Source organism: Symphalangus syndactylus, chromosome 9 (assembly GCF_028878055.3).
Source record: "Symphalangus syndactylus isolate Jambi chromosome 9, NHGRI_mSymSyn1-v2.1_pri, whole genome shotgun sequence".
Taxonomy (NCBI): domain Eukaryota; kingdom Metazoa; phylum Chordata; class Mammalia; order Primates; family Hylobatidae; genus Symphalangus; species Symphalangus syndactylus.
In genome coordinates, this window is record NC_072431.2 from 98,735,401 (window position 1) to 98,758,703 (window position 23,303).

The 23,303-nt window shown below is 41.0% G+C and overlaps 1 protein-coding gene and 1 long non-coding RNA gene across 4 annotated transcripts in view; one reads left to right on the forward strand and one right to left on the reverse strand.

The window, feature by feature from the left end:
* Nucleotides 1-419: 419 nt before the first annotated feature.
* On the reverse strand, nt 420-22,100 carry PPP1R17 (protein phosphatase 1 regulatory subunit 17). 3 transcript variants are annotated; one of them, XM_055293503.2, is made up of 5 exons: nt 21,959-22,100; nt 16,780-16,897; nt 13,688-13,840; nt 12,194-12,346; nt 420-1,677 (listed from the first exon to the last, which is right to left on the reverse strand). In XM_055293503.2, exons 2-5 carry the CDS (start codon nt 16,859-16,861, stop codon nt 1,598-1,600), a joined length of 468 nt encoding a protein of 155 aa, XP_055149478.1. In that variant the 5' UTR covers nt 16,862-16,897; nt 21,959-22,100; the 3' UTR covers nt 420-1,597. The 3 variants fall into 3 exon arrangements, with proteins under 3 accessions (XP_055149478.1, XP_063465769.1, XP_055149479.1); XM_063609699.1 differs by lacking the exon at nt 21,959-22,100 and adding an exon at nt 16,982-17,171; XM_055293504.2 differs by lacking the exon at nt 13,688-13,840 and having other exon boundaries at nt 21,959-22,052.
* Nucleotides 13,059-23,303, forward strand: part of LOC134731444 (uncharacterized) — a 115,120-nt gene continuing 104,875 nt past the window's right edge. The window contains exon 1 of the long non-coding RNA XR_010113720.1: nt 13,059-13,462. This is a non-coding gene — a long non-coding RNA (uncharacterized lncRNA). The remainder of the gene's footprint in view (nt 13,463-23,303) is intronic.

Below are 23,303 nucleotides of genomic sequence, written 5' to 3' on the forward strand. Positions count from 1 at the left end.
GAATCAAAAAGAGGAGATCATTAGGATTACAACATGCATCTTCACTAAGGGGACTCCAAACTAGAGTCAATGGATGATATACTCCAGGTGGGGCATATGGCAAACGGGAATGCTTGCTCCTTCTAAAATGGGCATCCTGTACTCAGTTCCAGCTGATGCTGCCATGATTCTAATCAGGCCCAAAATTGACAGGTCTTGAGATATTTTTCTAAGAGAATCTGGAAATCCAGAATTTTACATCACTTCTCCTGACTGGATTGTTAAATATTAATGGCAAATTCAAACATTTTAAAATCTCTGCAGGCCTAACAAAAACAAAAGCAAAACAAAGCAAAACTTTGTGAGTCTCTTTGCAACCTCTGCTCTTCATAATTGTGAGTAAACTGGGTATTCTTAGGAGAAATGCACAAGGACAGAGATGTGGATAGATGTAGCTTTATTTCCGGCAAGCTCTTGCATCTTTTCCATCTTTGTGAGAACAGAAAGACAGAAGGGATTAAACATTTGGAACCAGCATACATACAGAGCTACCAAATTATCACTCTTGTGACAATTTGCGTATCTACTTTTCCTCCTTCTAAAAATAGTTCTCACCTCTCTCCTGTCTATTGCCTGGTGGATGAGGCCTGTATGCCTTCCCCTGGGCATCCACAGATTGCAAGCTGGGGCAAGGACAATGTACAGACCTCTGCACACTAGCTAACACCACACTCTCCCCTCTCATCCAAGAAAGTGTAATAGAGTCTAAATAAGTGAGAATGCTAAAAATAACAGAATGGCTTTCATTGACCTTAATTTTTTTAAAGTAAATTCATCACAAACATTGATATTTTATCTACCATTGATAATGATTCACTTGTGACACAGCTCACAAATATTGGGACAGCATGTTTAAGAAATATTTTTAAAAACAAAAATAAATTTGAAGATACATTGCTAAGCTTCCCAGACAGACCAGCACTCTCTGCCTCTGGTATCATCAGCCAAGGCATGGTGGGCTGGGTTGACTCCCCCAGTTCATACATTCACATTTAGAGTATCTGGGACAAGCATCTTAGGAACATAGGAACATCACCAGAGACATTTGGACTCTTAAGATAGAACACGAGAAATAAAAGACCTTTGTCTCCAAAGCAATTGGTGAGTGAGAGTCAAAACTTTCTCACCTCTCTAACTGGCAATAGGGAACCCCACTTGGACTGGTGCTTGGATGATGCTAAGTCAAGTCCTGCCCAGCAGCAAAAACCAAGAAGGAGCCCATGTAATCCACCATCTCTGCTCCATGAATTGATCCAGAAGATGCAGAAACCGAACCCCAGTGCTTTCTCTGTTACCTCCTCATTTAGGATGATCTGTTTCTTTTCCACTGCATTAGAAAATAAAAATTCAAAACACAGAATAGAAACCATACTCAGAAAGAAGAGAGAGACAAAGAGGTGACTGGCAATTTGATGGCATACATCTCCTGGGGAGAAGGTGTCTGAATCTTAAAGTCAGACGATGACAAAAATGAGAGCAGAAACAAGTCTATTTTTTCTCTAGGTCACCACAGGGAACCAATCTAACCTATTTACAAGCGGTCTCAGGGGAACTATCTTTAAATAGCTATCTTGTCACCATCCTTTTCGTCATCTTCCACGATTGCTTTGGGTCTCTCGTCCCTGAGCAATGTCACACCTGCAAAACAAAGCACAGACCTGCAATTAAGTGCCTCTAATTAAAACATTAGGCAATCTTGCAGATAGACACAGTACAAAGGAGCATGGCAACACAGAAACCTCTTAGTGTCTACAAGGCTAGCTGCTAAAAGTGCCAACCCAGAGAAGGAGCTGGGTGGCTTTATCTGGGCTTCCCAGAGGTGCTCAATGAGGACACGATTCTGGTTACAAAGGGATGCACCACCTGGAAGTCAGAGGCAACCTTCATCCTCTTCTGTAAGTTCTGCTCCTAAGCTTACAGCATGGTGGGATGGAAAGTAACCAATTGCTTTGCACTCACGGTTCTGCCACTCACTTAATCTGTGTTGGGCCAGAAAACACATTCACACCGAAATCTTCTCAATATAACATGAGGACAGTAACAATTATTATAAAGGGTTATTGTGACAATTAAATAAGATATATGTCACAATGTTTAACCCAGAGCAACTAAATGTCGGCTTTTCCTTTCCCTTCAATATTTGCTCGTTTATTTTCCTTTTGAAAAGAACTGGTAAACCTCAAGAAGTCAAACTTAAAAGCATTTTACTACATCCAGGGAAATATTGAGCTCAGGCTCTGGACATGCCATTTCCAAATGTCCGCACTGTGCCAGGAGGTGATGACGTTCACACGGTTCAGAGCAAAATGAGAAAATAAGGAAAGTGTACTGAGCTTTTCATACAGCTGTATGCCTACACTTTTAAAAGTTGTTCTTTATTTTGAGATTATTTTCCTTCTTTTGGGGATTAAAATATCCTTTCTTTTATGAAAGTTTAGAGATGTTAGAAGGTTCTTAAAATGCAACCTTATAAAGCAAAATAAAAAGTTGCTGTTCCTATGTTGGGCTCCACACTATTTTGTTTTAAAAATTTATTGGGCCAGGCATGGTGGCTCATGCCTATAATCCCAGTACCTTGAGAGGCCGAGGTGTGTGGATTGCCTGAGGTCAGGAGTTAGAGAGCAGCCTGGCCAACATGGTGAAACTGCATCTCTAGTAAAAACACAAAAATTAGCCAGGCATGGTGGCGAGCACCTGTAATCCCAGCTACTCGGGAGGTTGAGGAAGAAGAATCCCTTGAATCCTGGAGGCAGAGATTGCAGTAAACCGAGATTACACCACTGCATTCTAGCCTGGGCAACAGACCAAGACTCCTCCTCAAAAAAAAAAAAAAAAAAAAAAAAAAAATTACTGGTCTGTGAAATTCAGAAGTCTGAGCACAATTTTCTGGACTGATCACCCCAGAAAGGACCAGCCAAGAAGGGCCACATGGTTCTGCTCATCCTGTGATGTGTAAAGTAAGGTCATTTTAATGAAAGGTCAAAGGAAGCTGCGATGGAAGGCCAGTCCTCCATGGTCTCCGTCATCCCACTCCAGCCAGCTTCCCCACCACTGCCTCGCACTGCCTCCTTCCTTCTCATAATGAGACGCCTTCCAGTCCATGAAGCATTTCCTAAAGATCTACACTTGAGAAAGAGAAGCTGTGTACCACAAGAGGCCTTTCTACCACACTGGACTCCATTCAACAGCAGTAAATTAATGAAAACTATGTGTTGATCTTAATGACTATTCATTTGTTTCAGTTCCTAGTTTGTTCACATGGGTTCTTTACCAATTAGCTGGTATTTATTGGAGAAGAAAAACAATTTCAAGAGTCTGGCTGAAACTACAGCTTTTGCATAAATCACTTATGAAACACAGTGGGAGATATTTCTCATACACCAGCTGCATAGAGATGTGGATTTCTGTTCGGAATTAAGGCTAGCATGGCAGGAGAACATAGAGTTAGTTATGCTGAGCCCCAAAATTTTCCATCCTTCCTTGCTTGATATCTCTTCACATTAAGCCAAAATTGAGTTGATTCAAAGTGGGCAACAGCCTTTAAGTTCCCAAATCCAGATCAACTTTCTGGTTACTTTTGGTACCCTGGAAACTTAATCATATATGAATCTGCTCCTCGCTGACTCCCCCAAAATTTCCTGGGATTTCAGGAATAAGAAAAGCCTGTTAAATCATCACAGCCAGCCCTTCTCAAAGTAGGCTGGGCTGTCCACAGGAGCACAGGAGATAATTTCAAGTAGAGGGTGAACCAGCATTTTGTATTAATATAGTTAAGAATTAATTTTAATGTCTTATAATGAAAAAATATGTGGTAGCTCATAGAAATCTTGATTTCATGGATATCATTGCTTAGGATGAGCCTTAAATCAGGAGTATCTACATGTCACCACTGCATTCTTGTTCCTGATGCTTTGGTGACATGAAGATGGCCTGGGTTTGGGAAGCATTGGTCTGGTTTAACCTCCTTCTGACCCTCATGCTTTCAGGGGAAGCAGAGGTGCACCCTTAAAGGAATATGCAGACCCTGAAGCCAGAAAGCTTTGCCTATGGTGATCATTAAGCCTTGAGCACTCACTTAACCTATCTGAGCCTCAGTTTATTCACCCGTAAGATTGGAGAAAAAGTAACTTATATCTTCCACAGTGTGTGATGTCCCCAAATAGACTTAGGCCTACATTGTGGCTGTAGCCACAACGTACATGAACCTCCGTTACAGCATATTTCATATTGTAGGAATCATTGGACAATACATCGTTCTCGCCTATTGAACCATGAGATTCTCTAAGGATATGCTAACATCAGGCACAAGACTTAGAATGCAGTAGGGATTTAGTAAATGTCATTTCCTTCCCTTCGTACTCTCTCTATACAGAAGAGTTTAGGGAACTTGGCTGCTTGTAAGAACTTAGTGGGTTTTAAGACCAAGACTGCCAGTCCAAAGTCTCCAAGGGCCAATCAGCTTTGAAGCAAGCTGTTTTAGAACACAATCCCACCCAGAGCACCATCTAAAATAGCTCATGCACATTACATTGTAGTCTCAGGGAGCCAGGGCTAGGACACCACCTCTTCCGATAAATCACACTAGAGAGAAAGTTCTATTCCCAGCAAGACAGAAGATGTGTCACTTTCAATGGACATCCTGATCCCTTTCTAGTGTAGAAGTGCAGGATTTTGATCTTCGATGTCCCAAACTGCCCAAATGTTCACAGCTCATGGACAATTTTCCAGGAGGATTCTCTTCAATGCTTCCAGCCTCATTATTCCTTTTTCATGGTTCCATTTGCAACAAACCTCTAATAAGACTTCTTTCACTCTTAAGCAGGCCTTGGTTACCCAGATCTGACTAGTCAGAACCAATGCTTTCTGCCATGCAGTCACTGAGATGACAGACCCTGGCAACCATAGGCTCAGCTGGGAGCAAGCCTGGGTCTGGCAGAGAAGCTTGAGATGACCCCTTTGAAGGGCTGTGCTTGCAGTTGGAACCTATCAAGTAAGCTCATTAACTAAGGGGAGTGAAGGTAGTTAGCAAGAGATTTAGAAGAGAGACTGGATCCTTGTCCAGTTTTCACTTGCCAAGGGCTAATGAGAGGAGATGTCTCCAGAGTGTATTTGTCTGTGAGTTTCTCTCAACACCCTTATTAGAACCAATGTGAGTCCTTCTGAACATCTGCCGAAGGCTCTATCCTTATCAGCTTAACTACCATTTCGATTACTGCCAAATCTTTAGCTACTAAAAAGCACTTCAAAAATAAAGTACTTCAGCTAATATGCTAATGAAAGCTAGAATCACACAATATCTGTAATTGCACTTACTTATGATATAGAGATTTGCTGATTCAAGGAATTCCATAATGTATACAGAGGCTATGGCTATACAGCCCCTCCCCCTCCCCACCCCCAGCTCTTGTTTACTCTGTGTTGTTTGATAAACATTTTTGATTCAGTAGGTAAGCTACTCTCTTAGGATGTAGATATTGGCATGTAGGCAGCACTCATGCCAGGTAAACAGAGCGCAACCCATTAGGATGTTCCTTGAATCAGCAGGTTTATACAGAGAAGTAAAATGCTATGGCTTAGACAATTCTCACCTTCAGAAATGGTTTGATTTCTCTCAAAGAATATAAGATTGAATAGAGAATGGAAGGAACTAACATTTGTTGAGAGTTTTTGATAGCCAAGAACTCTGCCAAGTGGTTTATGTACTTTATTTAATTGTGTTAACAGCCCTGGGAGACATATTTATGGTCCCCTTTTAGATTTATGGGCAAAATGAAGAAAGATTTTACAGTTTATGTTAATTGTCCAGAGTCACAAAGCTAGTATGGAGCAGAACCAGGGATGAAACCTAGACCTTTGTGAATCTAAAGCCCATGTTCAATTTTGTATACTAGGATGGCTCCCTGCCCATAAATATTTTTGTTTCTCTACCAAGTCTTCTCCCAGAAGGTCTTCAATAAAAACAGATACAAGCACAAACAGAAAATAATCAGTCTCCATCAGGTATTGCAAAATTGTGATTGCCAGATCAAACATCAAACCGGCATATATGTAGTGAGTATTGCTATGTAGAGATGATTGGACTAGATATCAAGATCAATACCAGAAACATAAGGCAGTCACAGCCACTCCTCATGAATTCATCATGCAAGTTGTTGATGTAAGTCAATTTAAACAGCAGTGACAATACAGGCAACAAGAAGAATAAATACAATACTAAAAGAGATGACAAAGTTTTGGGTATTTGCATGCTGTGACTAATACAGAGTTAGTTAAGAATACAAAAGGGTCATTTTGGACCTGAAGGGGTCTGATAGCAGAGGCTTTGAGCTGGCTAACTACTGAAAAGTAACTGGGACCTGGACAGAGGCAGAGCTTGAGGGAAAACATGTGATGGATTAGAGGATTAACCTAGGTAGGATCTAACTTAACCTATGAGAAACACAGATGAGGGAGGTTCAGAGCCTCCCCCGGTCCTTGGACCATTTCTCCACTACTCCTCATGCACTGCACCACCCTGTCTAGCTCTGCTCCTTCCTAGCAAGTCTGAAAACACGTGACCCTGCCCATGCTTCTATTTTCTTCTCGTCTTATTTGGGAACAACAATCTATTGGTAGAGGCAAAAAGAAAAAAAAAAAGGGTGAAAAGTTGATTTAAGCCATATCACAATTCTAAGGCAGAATTTCCCATATCATAGCATAACCTATAGAATGACTAAACTAATAAGACTAATAGGTAGTACCAAAAAAAGTTCCATGGAAAATAGATCAGATCTGGGTTATACAAAGTCAAAATGATTCCTTTTGCAGGACTTCTAAAAAATTTTATTACAGGCGTACCTCAGAGATCTTGCAGGTTCTTCCAGATCACTGCAATAAAGCAAGTATCACAATAAAGAGAGCCATACAAATTTTTGGGTTTCCCAGTGCACATAAAAGTTAGGCTTACACTATACTGTAGCCTACTAAATGTGAAATAGCATTATGTCTTTAAGAATAATGAGCATAGCTTAATTTAAAAATACTTTATTACTAAAAAATGCTAATGATTATCTGAGTCTTTACTGAGTCTTAGAGAGGCTTGCCTCAGTGTTGATGGCTGCTGACTGATCATAGTGGTGGTTGCTGAAGGTTAGGTGGCTGTGGCAATCTCTTAAGACGACAGCGAAGTTTTCTGCATTGATGGACTCTTCCTTTCACAATAGATTTTGCTCTAGTATGTGGTGCTGCTTGAGAGCATTTTACTCACAGCAGGACTTTTTTCAAAATTGAATCAATCCTTTCAAACCCTGCTGCTACTTTATAAACTATGTTTACATAATATTCTAAACCCTTTGTTGTCATTTCAACAACGTTCAGAGCATCTTTACCAGTAGTAGATTTCATCTCAAGAAACCATTTTCTTTGCTCATCTATCAGAAGCAACTCTTCATCCATTCAAATTTTATCATTAGATTGCAGCAATTCAGTCATATCTTCAGGCCCCACTTCTAATTCTCTTGCTATTTCTACCACATTTGCAGTTATATCCTCCACTGAAGTCTTGAACCTCTCAAACTCATTCATAAAGGTTGGAATCAACTTCTTCCAAACTCCTGCTATTTTTGATATTTTGACCTCCTCCCTTGAGTCACAAATGTTCTTAATGGCATCTAGAATACTAAATTGTTTCCAGAAGGTTTTCAATTTACTTTGTCCAGATCCATCAGAGGGATCACTATCTATAGCAGCTCTAGGTTTGCAAAACACATATTTCTTAAGTAACAAGACTTGCAAGTCGAAGTAACTCCTCAATCCATGGGCTCCAGAATAGATGCTACATTAGCAGGCATGAAAACAACGTTAATCTCCTTGTGTGCCTCCATCAGAGCTCTTGGGTGATGAGGTACATTGTTAATGAGCAGTAATAATTTGAAAGGGGTCTTTTTTTGGAGCAGTAGGTCTCAACAGTAGGCTTAAATTATTCAGTATATTATGCTGTAAACATGTATGCTTTATCCAGGCTTTGTAGTTCCATTTATAGAACACAGGCAACTTCAATTTAACATAATTCATAAGGGCCCTAGGATTTTCAGAATAGTAAATGAGCATTGGCTGCGACTTAAAGTCACTGGGGCATTATCCCCTAACAAGAGAGTTGGCCTGTCCTTTGAAGTTTTGAAGCCAGGCATTGACATCTCCTTTCCAGCTATGATGGCCTAGATGGCATCTTGTTCCAATAGAAGGCTGTTTCATCTACATTAAGAAACTATTGTTTAGTGTAGCCACTCTCACCAATTATCTTAGCTAGATTTTCTGGATCACTTCCTGCAGTTTCTATATCAGCACTTGTTGCTTCAAATTGCACTTTTATGGGAGATGGCTTCTTTCCTTAAATATCATGAATCAAATTCTGCTACCTTCAAACTTTTCTTCTCTACTAGCTTCCTCCCCTCTCTCAACCTTCATATAACTGAAGAGAGTAAGGACCTTGTTCTGGATTAGGCTTTGGCTTAAGGAAGGGTTATGGCTGGTATAATCTATCCAGACCACTGAAACTTCCCCGTATCAACAATAAGAATGTTTCACTTCCATATCATTCCTGTGTTCACTGGAGTAGAACTTTTAATTTTCCTCAAGAACTTTTCCTTTGCATTCACAACCTGGTTCTTGGCTAACTGGTTGGTACAAGAGACCTAATTTTCAGCCTATCTTGGCTTTCAACATGCCTTTCTCACTAAGCTTAATCATTTCTAGCTTTTGATTTAAAGTGAGAGATGTGCAACTCTTCCTTTCAGTTGAACACTTAGGGGCCCCTGTAGGGTTACTGACTGGCCTTATTTCAGTATCTTTATGTCTCGTGGAATAGGGAAGCCAGAGGAGAGGGAGAGAGATGGGGGAATGGTTTGTCAGTGGAGCAGACAGAACGCATTAACCACTTATAGATTAAGGTAACAGTCTTATATGGGTGAAGTTTGTGGCACCCCAAAACAATTACAATAGTAACATCAAACATCACTGATGACAGATCACCATAAAAGATATAATAATGATAATAATAATAAAATTCTAAACAGTGCAAGAATTACTAAAATGTGATACAGAGACATGAAGTTAACACATGCTATTGAAAAAATGGTGCTGCTGGAAAAATAGACTTGCTAGATGCACGGTTACCACAAACATCCAATTTGGTTAAAAAAAAAAAAAAAAAGAACACCAATATCTGAAAAGCACAAACAAGTGAAGAGAAATGGAATGAGGTAGGCCTATATTCCATTAACACTGCAAACCGCTAGTATGGAAATATCACCATGTAACAATTCCTTCTTCCCTTGGGAAGCAGTCAAACTTAACAAATTGTGACTGTTGTCTATTATTCTTAAATTAGTTCTTCCAAGATCTCTGGACTCCGTGACCAATATTAAAACTGTTCTGAAAGAAGACAGAATATTGCCAAAAAATCATCTGTGAAGGCCCTTTCACTGGGATACCGTGCTGGCTTGCTCCCCTTTCTCTTAGAAAACAGGAACAGTTTTACCCTTCATGTCCCAGTGAAGTAAGAGAGCTGTGATGGGCCATCACAGTTGACTCAGTGTTAAATGAGGTAATGGCTGATGCAGGATGTTACTGAGGGCCAACAGATCCTGCCCAGGGAAGTAATAAAGGCAGTCCTCACAACCTTTCCTCTTTCTGAGCAAGTCATCTTCTGATGTCCAATTTGCCTGACTGTCAGTTTTAGAGAAACCTCCTTTTCCCTGCTTTAGCACCAAATATTTAATTATCTCTCCCACCTAGAATATAAACACCATGAAAGCAAGGACTTTTTCTTTGGGGTTTGTTTTCCAGTGTATGCCCAGCACTTGAGCTGTGCCTGGCACATAGTAGGCACTCAATAAATATTGACTGAGCAAAAGCCAAAGACATCACTGCCTTAGGACCCTTGGATTTGTCTTTTCTGCCTCAAATACTCTGCTCAGTTACCCCCATGACACACCCACATTTTCCTGAGGTCTCTGCTTAAATATCCCTTCCTTGGAAAGGGTTTCCTGTGCACCTTGGAAATCTAAAGAAGCAATTTCTATCTCCCATTCTTCATCTAACTAGCTTTATTTTCTTCACAGCATTTATCCCTAGCAGACTTTCTATTATGCATTTATCTATATCGTTACTGACTTTCTTCCTGTACCATTGCCTAGAACAGAGCCCAGGACATGACAAGTACTCAGTAAATATTTGTTAAAAGAATGAAGACAGTTTGAAGATTAGACTTCTGCATGTCCTAAACTCCTTGTACTTTTAGCATATGTGCATGATCTCAGAAGCTTGCATGTAGTCAGTGCTTAGAAAAGCTGGTGTGTATACTAGGCCGGGCGTGGTGGCTCACGCCTGTAATCCCAGCACTTTGGGAGGCCAAGGCGGGTGGATCATGAGGTCAGGAGATCAAGACCATCCTGGCTAACACGGTGAAACCCCGCCTCTACAAAAAATACAAAAAAATTAGCTGGGCGTGGTGGCGGGCGCCTGTAGTCCCAGCCACTTGGGAAGCTGAAGCAGGAGAATGGCGTGAACCCGGGAGGCAGAGCTTGCAGTGAGCCAAGATCGCGCCACTGCACTCCAGCCTGGGCGACAGAGTGAAACTCCATCTCAAAAAAAAAAAAAAAAAAAAAGAAAAGATGGTATGTAGAAATGTGTGTGTGTGTGAAAGAAACTGAGAGAGAGTTGTCCCTGGCATGACTAGGTGGGGTCATAAACCCACCATTCATCTTGGTATACAGGTAAGTGGTGAAGACGAAGGGATAGATAGAGGTAATTGGAGGTGGGAAGAGAAGAAGAGGTGGAGGAACAAGGACAGAAATGCAGAGAACACAAATCCCATGGAGCATAGAACCAGAGCCTCTAACGTGGCTGGGGATCTTAAGTCCCTGACTGTTTTTGTCATGATGACTTCTTCTGAGCTGTTTTCTCAATTTTTTTCTTTATTAAATGAAACAGTGGGGAAATATGGTTTTTATAATAATAGCCAAATTTTATCTTCTCCCCAGAGTGTTTCTTCTATTCCTATAATGCTAAAATTCCAAACCACAGCACAGATCAGTGAAAAACTGCCCAAAGGTGAGATAGACCTGGGTTTGAGCCCCAATTCTGCCACACTTTAGTGTTTGATCTTGATCATAATTTTATCTGTTCACTTATCCATCTAGTCATCTCATCTTTGATCCAACCAATTAGCCATCTATCAATTTTATCCACATAAGACTTTAAAGCAGATGAGTAAGTTAATTAAATTCTCTGTTTCTTAATCTGCAAAATGAGATAATAGCCTCTCTATTACATTAGTCAGTTAATTTATAAAAATCCATGAGACTAGACGAGTTAATGGGTGCAGCACACCAACATGGCACATGTATACATATGTAACCTGCACGTTGTGCACATGTACCCTAAAACTTTAAGTATAATAATAATAAAATTTAAAAAAAATCCATGAGACATGACAAACTGAGTGCCTAACATCTAGTAGGATCTCAATAAACATTAGCATATTTTCCCCTCTGTCACTCCCACAACAATCTGTATAAAATACACACATACACACAGAGTCATACTCTAGCTGTGAATATACATGTCTTATTCCCCAACTTGCACTTCTCAGAGCCAAGAACTATATCTCACAGAGCAGCTCCTTTACAGACTGGGGTTGTGCTCATAGTTCAGTATGATTTTTTTTGTTTGATTTGACACACATTAAGATAGCTATCCATATTTCTGCATCTCTTTTTCTGTCTCTCATTTTGAGGATTTGGCCAATTAGTCCAAGTATCTCAGGAGAACCAGCCATAAGACGCAAAATCCGTGGAAGCCTTGGGAGGAGGGCATTCCAGCTCTTTTCAAGGACACACTGACATTTCTATTCTGTTGGCTCAGTGAATTCAACCAGCTCTGCTGAGGCATGAGTAATGCTCTGACCCTTTCCCATCCCCAGATCAGCCCCTGGGGAGCTACTAGTAGAGATAAACCTAAAAGGTAGCACTGAGTGTGGCTTCTCCCCAGAGCACTTCAGGACAACGCAGCTTGCTGGAGCAGGACAATGGCCAGGCCCTGGGGACCTCCAGATGGTAAGGCTCTTGACCTCTCCCCGTCACCCCCTGCAAATGCCCTGCACCAGCTTTTTTACCTGCTGCAAAGGGGGACATGTGCAGGGCAGGTGTGTCTTTTCTCCTTGGCTTTTTCTGTTCCAGGTCAGTGTTATGAAGAGCAGGGATCATTTTGCCCTTTGGATGTCTCTCTTGAACATCATATCTTTTAATTAAATGTTCTGAAAACACACCTGCATGGTTAGGGGAACACAGAGAAACAGGGTCAAATACATATATCCTAATATATGAGGACTGCATATTTATAGACATCTGGTGAAGACAGTCAATATAGCTTTCCAAACTTACTTTAATAAAGCAAGTCTTTTCATAAGACGCATTAGTATTTATTGAGGCTCCACTAGGAAACTTGTCTATACAAAAGGTTTTGCATGCTTGATTTTATTTTAGCCTCACTAAAACCCTGAGGAATGTAGTATTATGGCCACCATCACAAAGCTGAGGGAAGTCAGGCGAAGAAATGTGCCCAGGGTATTACAGCTTATAGGTGTCACAGAGCAGTTGAGCCCAAGTTTTTCTGCCTCCAAATCTCACCCTCTTCAGCCAGAGGATTTCATTTGATGTATTGCAAGCTGCATCTGCACACTTCCACCCTGATACCTCCACCCTCCTGCTTTCTCACCTCTATGCTACAGTGAAATTTTTCTCCATCATTGAGTAGCTCTCTAAAAACAGCCTCTTGCATAAAATTTTCCACAATTCACTACCCACACTGAGCCCCAACAGTCCTTTTTAAGAACTCCCTTATGATGTCACTTCTTACTACATATTTCAGCTATTATGTGCTGTTGTTATTTCTTAGAAAACTGAAAGATCATTCCCAGAAAGATCTATGTTTCATTTGTTTTGCAACCCTCAAGGTGTGTTGTGAACAGAGATGACGGTAAATTAGTGATCAACAGGGAGGGAGAAGAGAAAGCAAAACAAGTCAAACTTTTGAGAATAAGAGAATGTCATGTATCACATCCAAGGGTGTTACAGAGACATGTTAGCTGTTCACCAGACTGCTTTGCTTTTCTCTTGGGCATTGAGCCGGGTCCATTTCCCAGCTTACTTCATTGTCTGCGGAGGCCTCGTGACTGATGAAGGCCTGGTTCACGTAAATCTCCCTGTCAATCCTCCACTCTGTCTACCTCCTATGCCTGCTGGACCTTGGTACTCATCGTGACTGTGGACGCTTGTGGTGACTTTGCTCACCATGTGTTTATGATGTCAAAACACATGAGACTGGGTCCCTGAATGACTCTTTGGAGCAGAGCTTGCCTCCCCACCCCATGGTTTCACTATTGGTAGGTAAAAAAATAAACTTTTATTTTATTAAGCCTCTAATATTTTAGAATGTATCTAAATGTTATAGCAGCTTGCTATATTGTAACTAATACAGAGATACAGAGGTAGGGAGTGCACAAATTACTTTAAAATACCTGAATACTTAAGGAAAAATGTGTATGACCAATGCAACCTAGTGGCAAGTGGCTCTCCTTTAGAGCTGTGCAGATGACTTTGTCCATTACCTGGTATGAAAGGTGGGATGTGCAGCGCCGGTGTATCTTTCCTCCTTGGTTTTTTTTGGTCTGATTCAACATTCAGGGTGGCCTGTACATTTTTTCCCTTTCTAGGCTTCTTTTTGAGATCACAGTCCTTAATGAACTGGTCTGAAAGATCATCTAATTTTGACAGGATACAAAGAAATAAATAATATAACATGATTAAGGATCCAGTCACAAACTGTTTGGTTCCTAATTGCACTTGATGACAAGGCAGAGGTGATTTGGCCTGAAAAGGAAAAGTGTTTATTTATTGTGGCCTATTCCACAAAGGACTTTATTAGCCTTGCATAAATTCATGTAACAAAATCAAAAACTAGACTGCTGTAAAACTCCAAATTAAGGAAACTCAAATGGATGGATCACCGAGGCAAAGAAAAACTTAAAAAATATGGTCCGGCAAGCCACAGAGTGGGTTTGAGTTAACTTTCTGATGGGAGAATAGGTTCTCTCTGCTAAACGCGCCTCTATTCTTTTTGCTCAAGACTTGCTCTCTTTGGAGACCCCAAGGGCCAGTATGGAACCTAAATCTCCCTCGATCTTAGAAGGGTTCCCTCGGTCCTCAGTGAATTTCTCACTTGCCTTCATCATTGTGCCAGTCTCATCCTCCTGGTGATACAGACCTGGGGTTTTGTATTTGTCTTTTCACTGTTCCTGGCTTTGTAACCCTCCTATTTGCCCAACCTAACTCAAGATCCTACTGTCTTCTAACTCATTTATTTACTTTTCTCAATCCTCTGCATTACCACAGAGCTTTGAAGCCTGGCTTTTACATCGAGTCTATCAGAAGTCGTTACGGGTAGTGAATCCAATCTGATCACGCCCTGCCCATTCAAGTCTCTCCTCTGCTCCCTCTTACTCCTCTGTCCTTTGTGTTGTTCTGCCTTGGGCTTCACTGTCATTGTTTCAGCAATGGTTCACTGTTTCATAATGGTTTACCCCCAGCTCCAGACACATACTTTCTGGAGATTAAGGATTATAGTGTTTTTGTAATTTTATTCTTAATTGCCTCTCCCTCCAATAAATGGATGTTGAATGTTTAAATGGAGTCAAGCTGATCTGAGTTCAAACATGGACTCTTATCATTTTCTAGTTCTGAGAACTTGGATTTTCATTTCTAGAAACTTTAATTTTCTCTCAATATTTAGAGTGGAGATAATATTAATATTAAATCTGTGTGTGTGTGTGTGTGTTTGATAGAGAGAGAGAGCTAAAATTGTTAATGTTTGCAAAGCATCTGGTACAGTTGATATATTTCAGATGTCCCAAAATATTCACTCTGGCCATTGCTCACCCTGTAACCTTCCACTAAACTTAAGGGAAAGCTTCCCATCTTCATAAATCTATCTGTATTAACTCCAGTCCTGGGTGTTCTTTCTCATTTTCTTAATATCCACAACATTTTTGTTCAAGTAACATATTTAAAAGATGATCTAGCTATTATTTCTGCGTATGTCTTCTCTGACCTCTTTACTGACAGGTGCCTTATCTTTTAACTCTTCAGCAGCAATTAATATTTGTTGAATGAATGCTTGATGAATAAACTGGAATATATTTTGTATAAGGAACTATTCTGTTAGGATTCAAAGAAGCCACAAGACAGTGAAGCTTTTTGTCTTCTTTGGACACTCTAACTATGGCCTGGATATAGTTTGGCTAGATCTATGGATATGAATAAATATGGAGAAATTTTAAAAGAGTAATTGGATATTTTAGCTCTTTCCCTTCCCTTTCATTTCCTTCTCTTCCTTCTCTCTTTCTTATTTAAAAAGTATTCAGGTAAATTTCTCTCTTTCCTTCTCTCTTTCTTATTTAAAAACTATTTGGGTAAATTTCCTTAAAATGTTGAGGATTAAATGTCTTAAACCTTGGCGTGTCTAGATGCAAACTCTGTTATTCATTCATTTATTACACCTTTTCTGATTTTTCAGTGCCTATGCTTTATCAGTTGTTAAATATGAATACTATCCCTGAACATATGATCTCATTGAGTTCTCATGCTAAGTCTACAACGGTGTTATACTCTTTTCTCCATGTTGAAGATGAGGAAACTGAGGCTCAGAAAGCCAGGTAAAAAGCTGAGAGGGTACACTGCTGGCAGGTTATGGTATCAGGATTAAACCCAGCCTCTTGGGACTACATATCTTAATGCCTGGCTGCAAACACAATTTTAAAAGTTTATTGCCACATAGCACAGTTAATCTTTCCCCAATATTTTACATGCCACAGTCATGTGTTGAATAAATGAATGCTGCTCTGAATGGGTGCTGCCCTGCTGTAGGTCTCTGGAGGTACAAACCTGTCATGGGCTACAGTTCAGCCCCAGGATGCTGCTCAGTGCACAGCCATTTGCTTTAATTTTGACTTTTACTTCAATTGCACTTTTCCCCATTTTTGGAGAAATCTTGAACATAAAATATCTTGATGGCAAATGGGGAGAGGGTAGAGGAGGGGGGAGTCATAACCAGGCGAGGCATAGACAAAGGCTATGAATATGCAAAAGGCCCATCCATCAAAAGTCTGAGTGTCTCATTTTTAGAAATGGGTAGAGGCAGAAATGTTTCTGGTATTTTCATTACAAAGGTTATGCAAAAAGTCAGTTCTGGAAAGGAAACAGATTGACAATAAAGCAGAAAAAGGCTACTTAAAATTCTGTCTTGATAGGCAAAGAGAGATATTTGAAATATTTTATTGGCACTGCACAAGGGGTATAAGTGTGTCGGGAAATACTGGAAACAAGCTATACTGACACATTCCATTTATTGCCTCAAAAATGCTCTGCCTGGGACTCTGTCAGACCCAGAAAAAGAGGACAGTGCTTCCTCTCTCTCTCTTTCTCTCTGTCTAATGAACTTCTTACTGGTGCTTCAGCTAGTATTTACGTGGCAGACCCCACAGACCCATGGCTATTTGCCTGCCCATCTGGTGTTGGCTGTCACCAGAAGGCACAGACTATCAGGTTTCGGGGGGGCTCTCTCTGACTTGCCTGCAAACCGCATGGCTGAGACGCCTCTTTTCTGACTTCCACCACTGACATTCACAATGGATCATTTGTTTACCTAAGTGGCTGCAACGAGGGTCTAGGTTGTCCAGTCTGTCTTCTGAGAGTTCCAGTGGCTGCATTTGCTCAGTGGACATCATCAAAGGAGGGTGGGTGGATGTATTTCTTCTCTAGCACTAAGGAAGTATAAAAAACAGTTAATAAGTATGGCTCTATTTATTCATTCATTCATTTACTAACTAAATACAATTGTTGAGCACCTGCTGTTGTGTTCCCAATCCAATCCTGTTTCTTTATGTGTGCTTCTTAAACTTGGCTATTAGAAACTCTAAACTTGAGATTTAAGCCAAAATAAAATGACCCCCCCACCCTCACACTGACAGCCCTCTCTCAGAGACACTTTGAGAGTTTCAGAATGAGCAACTGTCAAGTCTGAATGTGAAGTGAATTAGCTGAGAGTCACAGAAAATCATGCTTAAACCTTGCCTATGTTTTTTCTGTTGAATTCTGCAAAGTAGGATTATGTCCACTTCACAGATGAGGAGACAGAGTCTCAGAAAATTTAATTAATTTAGTCACACATCTATTAAATAGCCAAGGCTATATCCAGGTCCAGTCCTGCTGACTTACATTAGACACCTGAGTCTCTTCAAAATAAAATGAATCCTTTGAACCCGAATTGAATAAGGCTTCTGTTGTGGGTTTTTTGCTTGTTTTTTTTTTTTTTTTTTTTTTTTTTATCATTACATTCTACAACTATTGTATGAAGTAAGGAGACTACCTCCCCATCCACGTTATGATGGTGGTAGAAACACGGTAGGAGAAAATCTGGATTTTGGATAGATCTTTATTTTCTCCCTAGGGATTCCAGACATGAGAACAAATCTGTCCCCCTCCCCACCCTCCATCTTTCCTGGAAAGTTCATTGAACTTTCCAGAGCATTAGTTATAGCCGTCGCCCAGGAGCAGTGGGAATCCAGAATGGATATGTGTCAGGTCTGAAGGAGAAATGCGTTAGCTGAGATTTATAGAAAATCTTCATTAGAGCCTGGCTAGATTCTGTATCTTGAGTTCTTTTTAGATCATGTATTACTCATGTCCTACCATAGCAAGAGTGGTGGGGGAGGAATAAATAAGATTAAAATCACCCAACCAATTCTTTTCTTTTGAGATTTCTTGACAACCAGCATGCAGATGAACACACAGACCAGTTGTGCTAATGTTTCAAGCTCATAAACAGAGTTCAACTCTGTTGCCTTTTGAGGAATAAACCAGTTTTCTCTGAAAAGGAGGGAGGGTCTCTTCCTCTATGTGCTGAGATCACTGGATAGCAGATGGAGCTATTAACTGATCACTTGAGCACGGCTTTTAGTGTCACTCTGTGCAGACTGATTGTACTGAGTGACTTCAGCAGAAATCAATTCAGACTATTGTTTTCAGTGTTTGTATAGAGATTGTCAACTCCCGGCGACCATCAGGAAGTATGCTGTTAGTTTGGATGGGCCATGGGAACATCACTCAGGATGAGTGCTGAGGTCTCAAGGCAGCATCAGATATGGTCTTATGTACCTATTTAACCAATTTTCCTCCTCTTCAGGCAGAGTCATGGGCCCAGTCATACATATTATGTTGACAATTACCCCATAGGGGATCTGTTGAAAATATTCATTCCTCAGAAGAAGAAACTGAGGCTCAAAAATGTTGAAATGATCTACCATTAGTAAAACACTTAGGATCAGAGTAATCATTTGAAGCCAGGCACTTACTATCTACTGAAGGTCCTATCTGGTATTAGTACCTTTCTCCTCTCCCCAACTCTTGAAAGGTAAGGCGTTTTTTTTACTTGGATCCTATGGCTGTTCTTATGTGCCTAATAGCACATTATTTATTTTGAATCTGGATTCTTGAGTCAAATAGACCTAGTTTAAATCTCAGCTCTTAAACTAAAAAGCCATATGACTTCGATGAAGTTGCTAAATCTTAAAGATGTAGTGAGAGTGAATGGAGCCCAATGTAATAGAATCATTTTGGCCCCCTCTCCCCACAAGTTAAGTCTGCTATAATAAAATTTGCAAAGGCTAACATCTTTGTGGTGCCCACACAGTCTCGCACCCAGAAACATATGTCCCTCTCTGTCCCCTGAGCTTACCCTGAGTTTCCTCATCTGTAAAATAGAGATAATCATACCTACTGGGTGGAGTAACTGTGAAGATAAAATAGCATAGCTGCATGCTTAGCATATTGTAGTCATAATCCAAATGGCAGCTATTTTTATGTAATGTTGTCTATCTACCACGCTAGATTTTTGGCTAAGGAAGACCCATTGTGTAATGAAAAGATTCTAAAAAGCAATTGAACTTTTCTTTCAGATGCTGAGCCATGGGAGGTCCAGGCCTCCTATGAGCAAAGCAGCTATGGTAGCACCAGACTAGAAAAAGAAAGCCTGCCTCTGGCCGATGAATTGAATAATCAAATATGTCAGAGGCCCCTGGACAAGGTGAGGGAAACCAGTGATTCATCACAAAACTGACACATGCTTCCTCCGCAGCATAGCTCATCTTGTCTATGGGAGAAACAACACTGTTTCAAATCAGTGTGATTTAAAGAATGATGGTGGTGAACCAGCAAGAGTGTTTGCTAAGGGGCGGAGAGACAATTTCCAGATCTGGGATTTTACATTACAAAAATATCCCATGCTGTGCAGGATGTGTTTTGCTCATGGGGTTAGAAGATACTTTTATCATGAATGATGTCATTATGGACTTCTTAGGAGAAATTTTTCACACAAAGAAAAGAACAAGTAGGTGGAGGGGAAAGACGTTTGGAGTTTAGTGTTGGCTTATCGATAATTGTCGTAGCCTGTTAGTGTAATGACCCCCTCTCCCAACTCACTCTCCATTTCTGTCCTCAGTGAGAAGGAGCGTTCTTTATGAGTGAGCTGTTTTAAGACATGAGCCAGTCTAATTCTTGACATAGGAAATGGAATATTTCCATTTTCTATTCCTGACTCTTCCCATGCCTTCCTCTCTTTAATTCAGTCTCTACCCCAAGCAGGTGTCATAAAGGGATGCTGTACTTGTTGGGCTGCCCAGGGAAGGTTTCATCATCTCCCTGTAACTTGGGAACTTTCTAAGACACCATCTCTTTCTTTCATGCCTACATAGTTGGTCCTCTGCATCTTCAGAATTCAACCAAAGAGCTAGGGCCTCCAGAGAGGCTTGTTGTCTAATACTTCACATTTGGGGGTGTTTTCATAAACTGTGTCTACTACAAAGACTTGTGACCTTTTTAACATCCTCTTGCCACTTATTGGTTCAGTGTGGGCTCTGAATTCTAACACTCACACAGAGACGGGGACTGCTACTGTCATTGAAATATTGGCCACCCACCCTCGTGACAAGCCTGAGCCAAATGTGCTGTGGAAATCAGGACTGTTTAAATTATATAACAGCTCTAGAGGGGTCTCAAGGAGCACCAGCAATCACATCCATTATTTCTGCAGCAAAACTATGAATATTCACACTAAGTGACATAAAGACAAAACACAAAAAATTCACATTCTTTCAGGTCAGGCTTTGCTACCAAATGAGTTTGTGTTGAACTTAACAACAAACCTTTTGGTTTTCAAAATGTTTCAGATTTCTTAATTAGAGAATGAAAGATTGTTGATCTGAATTATTCTTCTGGTGGTGGTTGTTTGACAGAATGTAGGTAATCAGCATAGCATGCAAGAGACCAAGAGATATGATTTCAGGGTTTGAGAAAGGATTTCAGGATTTCAGATTTTAAACTCTTGTAACTTCCTCTTACTAATCCTTACCTTCCTTTTCACAAGGGACAAAACCTTTCTTTTCACAGAAAGACACTTGTAAATGCAAATACCACTAACAGCAGCAATATGTAAATTGATGTCACAATACACAGGGATTGTTAATGACAAAGGTCACCTTCTCTTTTGAGAACAGGAACTGAAAGGGGGAAGGAACTGGATGCCAGAAAAGGGACCTATATTGCGGAAAGGCAGGCACACCAGCGGAGCTGAAACACATTAGTTGGTTCAGTGTGTGGTCAGAAGCTGGTCTGGATTTTTTGTCTTTTCTCTTATCATTGAGCAGTTTTCTCAGTTGGATGTGAGAATGTGTGGTTTAACTTATGGGAAGAAAATTCCTCTCACCTGTAAGATTGGATACTGTGAGTCAATATAAGGTAGAAGCCAATGTTTGGCTGCTTGTACCACTCTCTAGCTGGGTGAACTTGGGACAGTTATCTGTTCTCTCAAAAATTTAGTTTTCAAATCTGCTGAATGGGGGAAGATAGCGGCTGGCTCTTCTCCAGGGTTGTTGAGAGTATTAACCATAGAATGTGTATGGAGCCCCGAGCCCAGGTCCTGCACACTGACACTTTCATGAGTGTCAGGGGCCTTCTTGGATCTTTCAGTCCTCTGTTTGTGATTATATGTCTATCTAAATTGATCCATCAGAATTATCTCCTTATCCCATCTCTGGCCTTCTCTGAAGCTGGTAATGAGATGAGAATAGTTCAAGACAAAAACCAACCGCAGAATACCCATTTCTAAGTCTTGGGAACATAATAAAACTGATTCTCAGAAGCGAGCTGACACTTAGCTTACTCTACGGTATTCTGAAGAATATCCCCCAAAGTAATCAGGTCTTGATTTACTTGACAGAATAAAAAGGTAGAAGGTTGTATCCACAGCCTATGTGGTATCTTGTTAATGTACCCTCGGGCTATGTAAAATACATATTCATTGTCAAACCTCTTTTTAACCAGAGGATTGAATTCAGGTCAAAAAGTACCATCTTTTAAAATCAGATTTGTTCATTTAGAAAACCTAAATTGGCAGTATTCCTGGAGGAGAGACTGACTTAAAGTAGGGCATGGAGAATGTGTTTTGAGAAGCATACTTTCTGTACTTTCCCCAGCCTTGGAAGAGAAACCTCTCTATCCTGTGTGAATATGCAGATACACCAACTTCATCTTGAAACTTTGCAAATGAGTTTGTGAGGATTCGGGCTTTTACAGGACTCGTTTCCCTCCCTTGGAAGAATGACTTCAAAGTGGTAACTTTTTCTGCTCTCCACTCAGCCCCAGCTTAGCCTTGCTCCATAAAGCACAACCCCGTGCCACCAGCTACAGCCTTCTTTGTCCTAGTAACTTACTGGAAACTTGCTTTTCTCGCCACAAAAGTTCTTGGAGTAAAAATCTGAAGCACTTACCAATCGGTGCAGATGCAGGGAAGCGAAGGCGAGAGACAGGGAGGGCGTGTGTGCTCACCGAAGCTGGGCCTGGCTTCTCTGCGGCAGTGGCTGCTGCTGGCCGGCTCCAGCTCCTCTTATCTAGGGACCAGCTGCTGCTGTTGCCATGGGGATGCTCTGTTTCACAGGCACCAGGGCAAGGGGGATGGAGAAGGAAAGAGGACTAACATCTCCAGCGCTGCTCTCCACAGTAATAATTGTACATTACAAAAGTACAATATAGAGTTGTGCTTTGAGTTTCCGGTGTGCACACCAGAGAAATTCAGATAAACCAGCTACATCATTGAATTCCCATGCAATGGATTTTTTGGCCTGATTTTGTAAATATGGAAACTGAGGCACAAAAAAGTTAAGTGATATGCCCAATTTGAAAGGCCACAGCTAATTTCGACTCTCAAACCTATTTGAGTTTAAATCCAGAGTACTTTCAATCACTACTGCTGCTTTTCAAAGTACTATCATGAGGAGGAAGAGAAGGGTAGCTACTGCTAACATGTATGTAAGGCTACCAACATGCCAGACACTCTTCTAGAGACTTCACACATATCTACTTACTTAACCCTCATGCCAACCCTGTGAGATGAGCTACAGTCATCATCCCATTTTATTGATGAGGAAGCTGGGGCTCAAGAGTTACCAAATCATCTAACCAAGGTCTCCCCACATAGTGAAGCTAGGGTTTGAATGGGGTAATGAAATGCTAGGGTCCACGCTCGTAACCACTTTGCAATACCTCTCGCCAAAGAGAGCATTTGACACAGCACATAGCAAAGAAAGCAGCCCCCAAATCTATGGGTTATAGTGTGCAGGCCAGAAAAAATTTCCTCCTTCAAAGGAACAAAGCCAAGTGTACCAATATTAGGAATACATAGGCACTCAAGAGTGGATGTTTAAACAAGGTGGGGGAGGGAGGAGACATGCTGTCTTCTGGAGAGGAAGGGTCTATGTTTTGGCTCTGCTCACTGGAGGAGAGCCCACTGGGGTTTGGAGGAGCAGCAGTTTGGACTCCAAAGCAGGAAGGCCAGTCTGGGAGATCAGGTAGGTATCAGGACCCACTGGAAGGGCTCCAGACCCCCTGATGGCAGCCAATGGACCACCCAGTGATGCCCAAGAAATATGTTCTCACAGAAGATACGTGAGCACCATCCACACATCCACATTTTTTCCAGTCTTTCCTGAGGTTCCCTGCAGAGCAGGTCCCTGGCAACCCCTTGTTGGTTTCAACTGCCTGCTTGCCACTGGCAATGTGTTGGTTGGTGCCTCCCTCCCACTTGCCAGGATCTCAAATAACAGGGCTAGAACCATA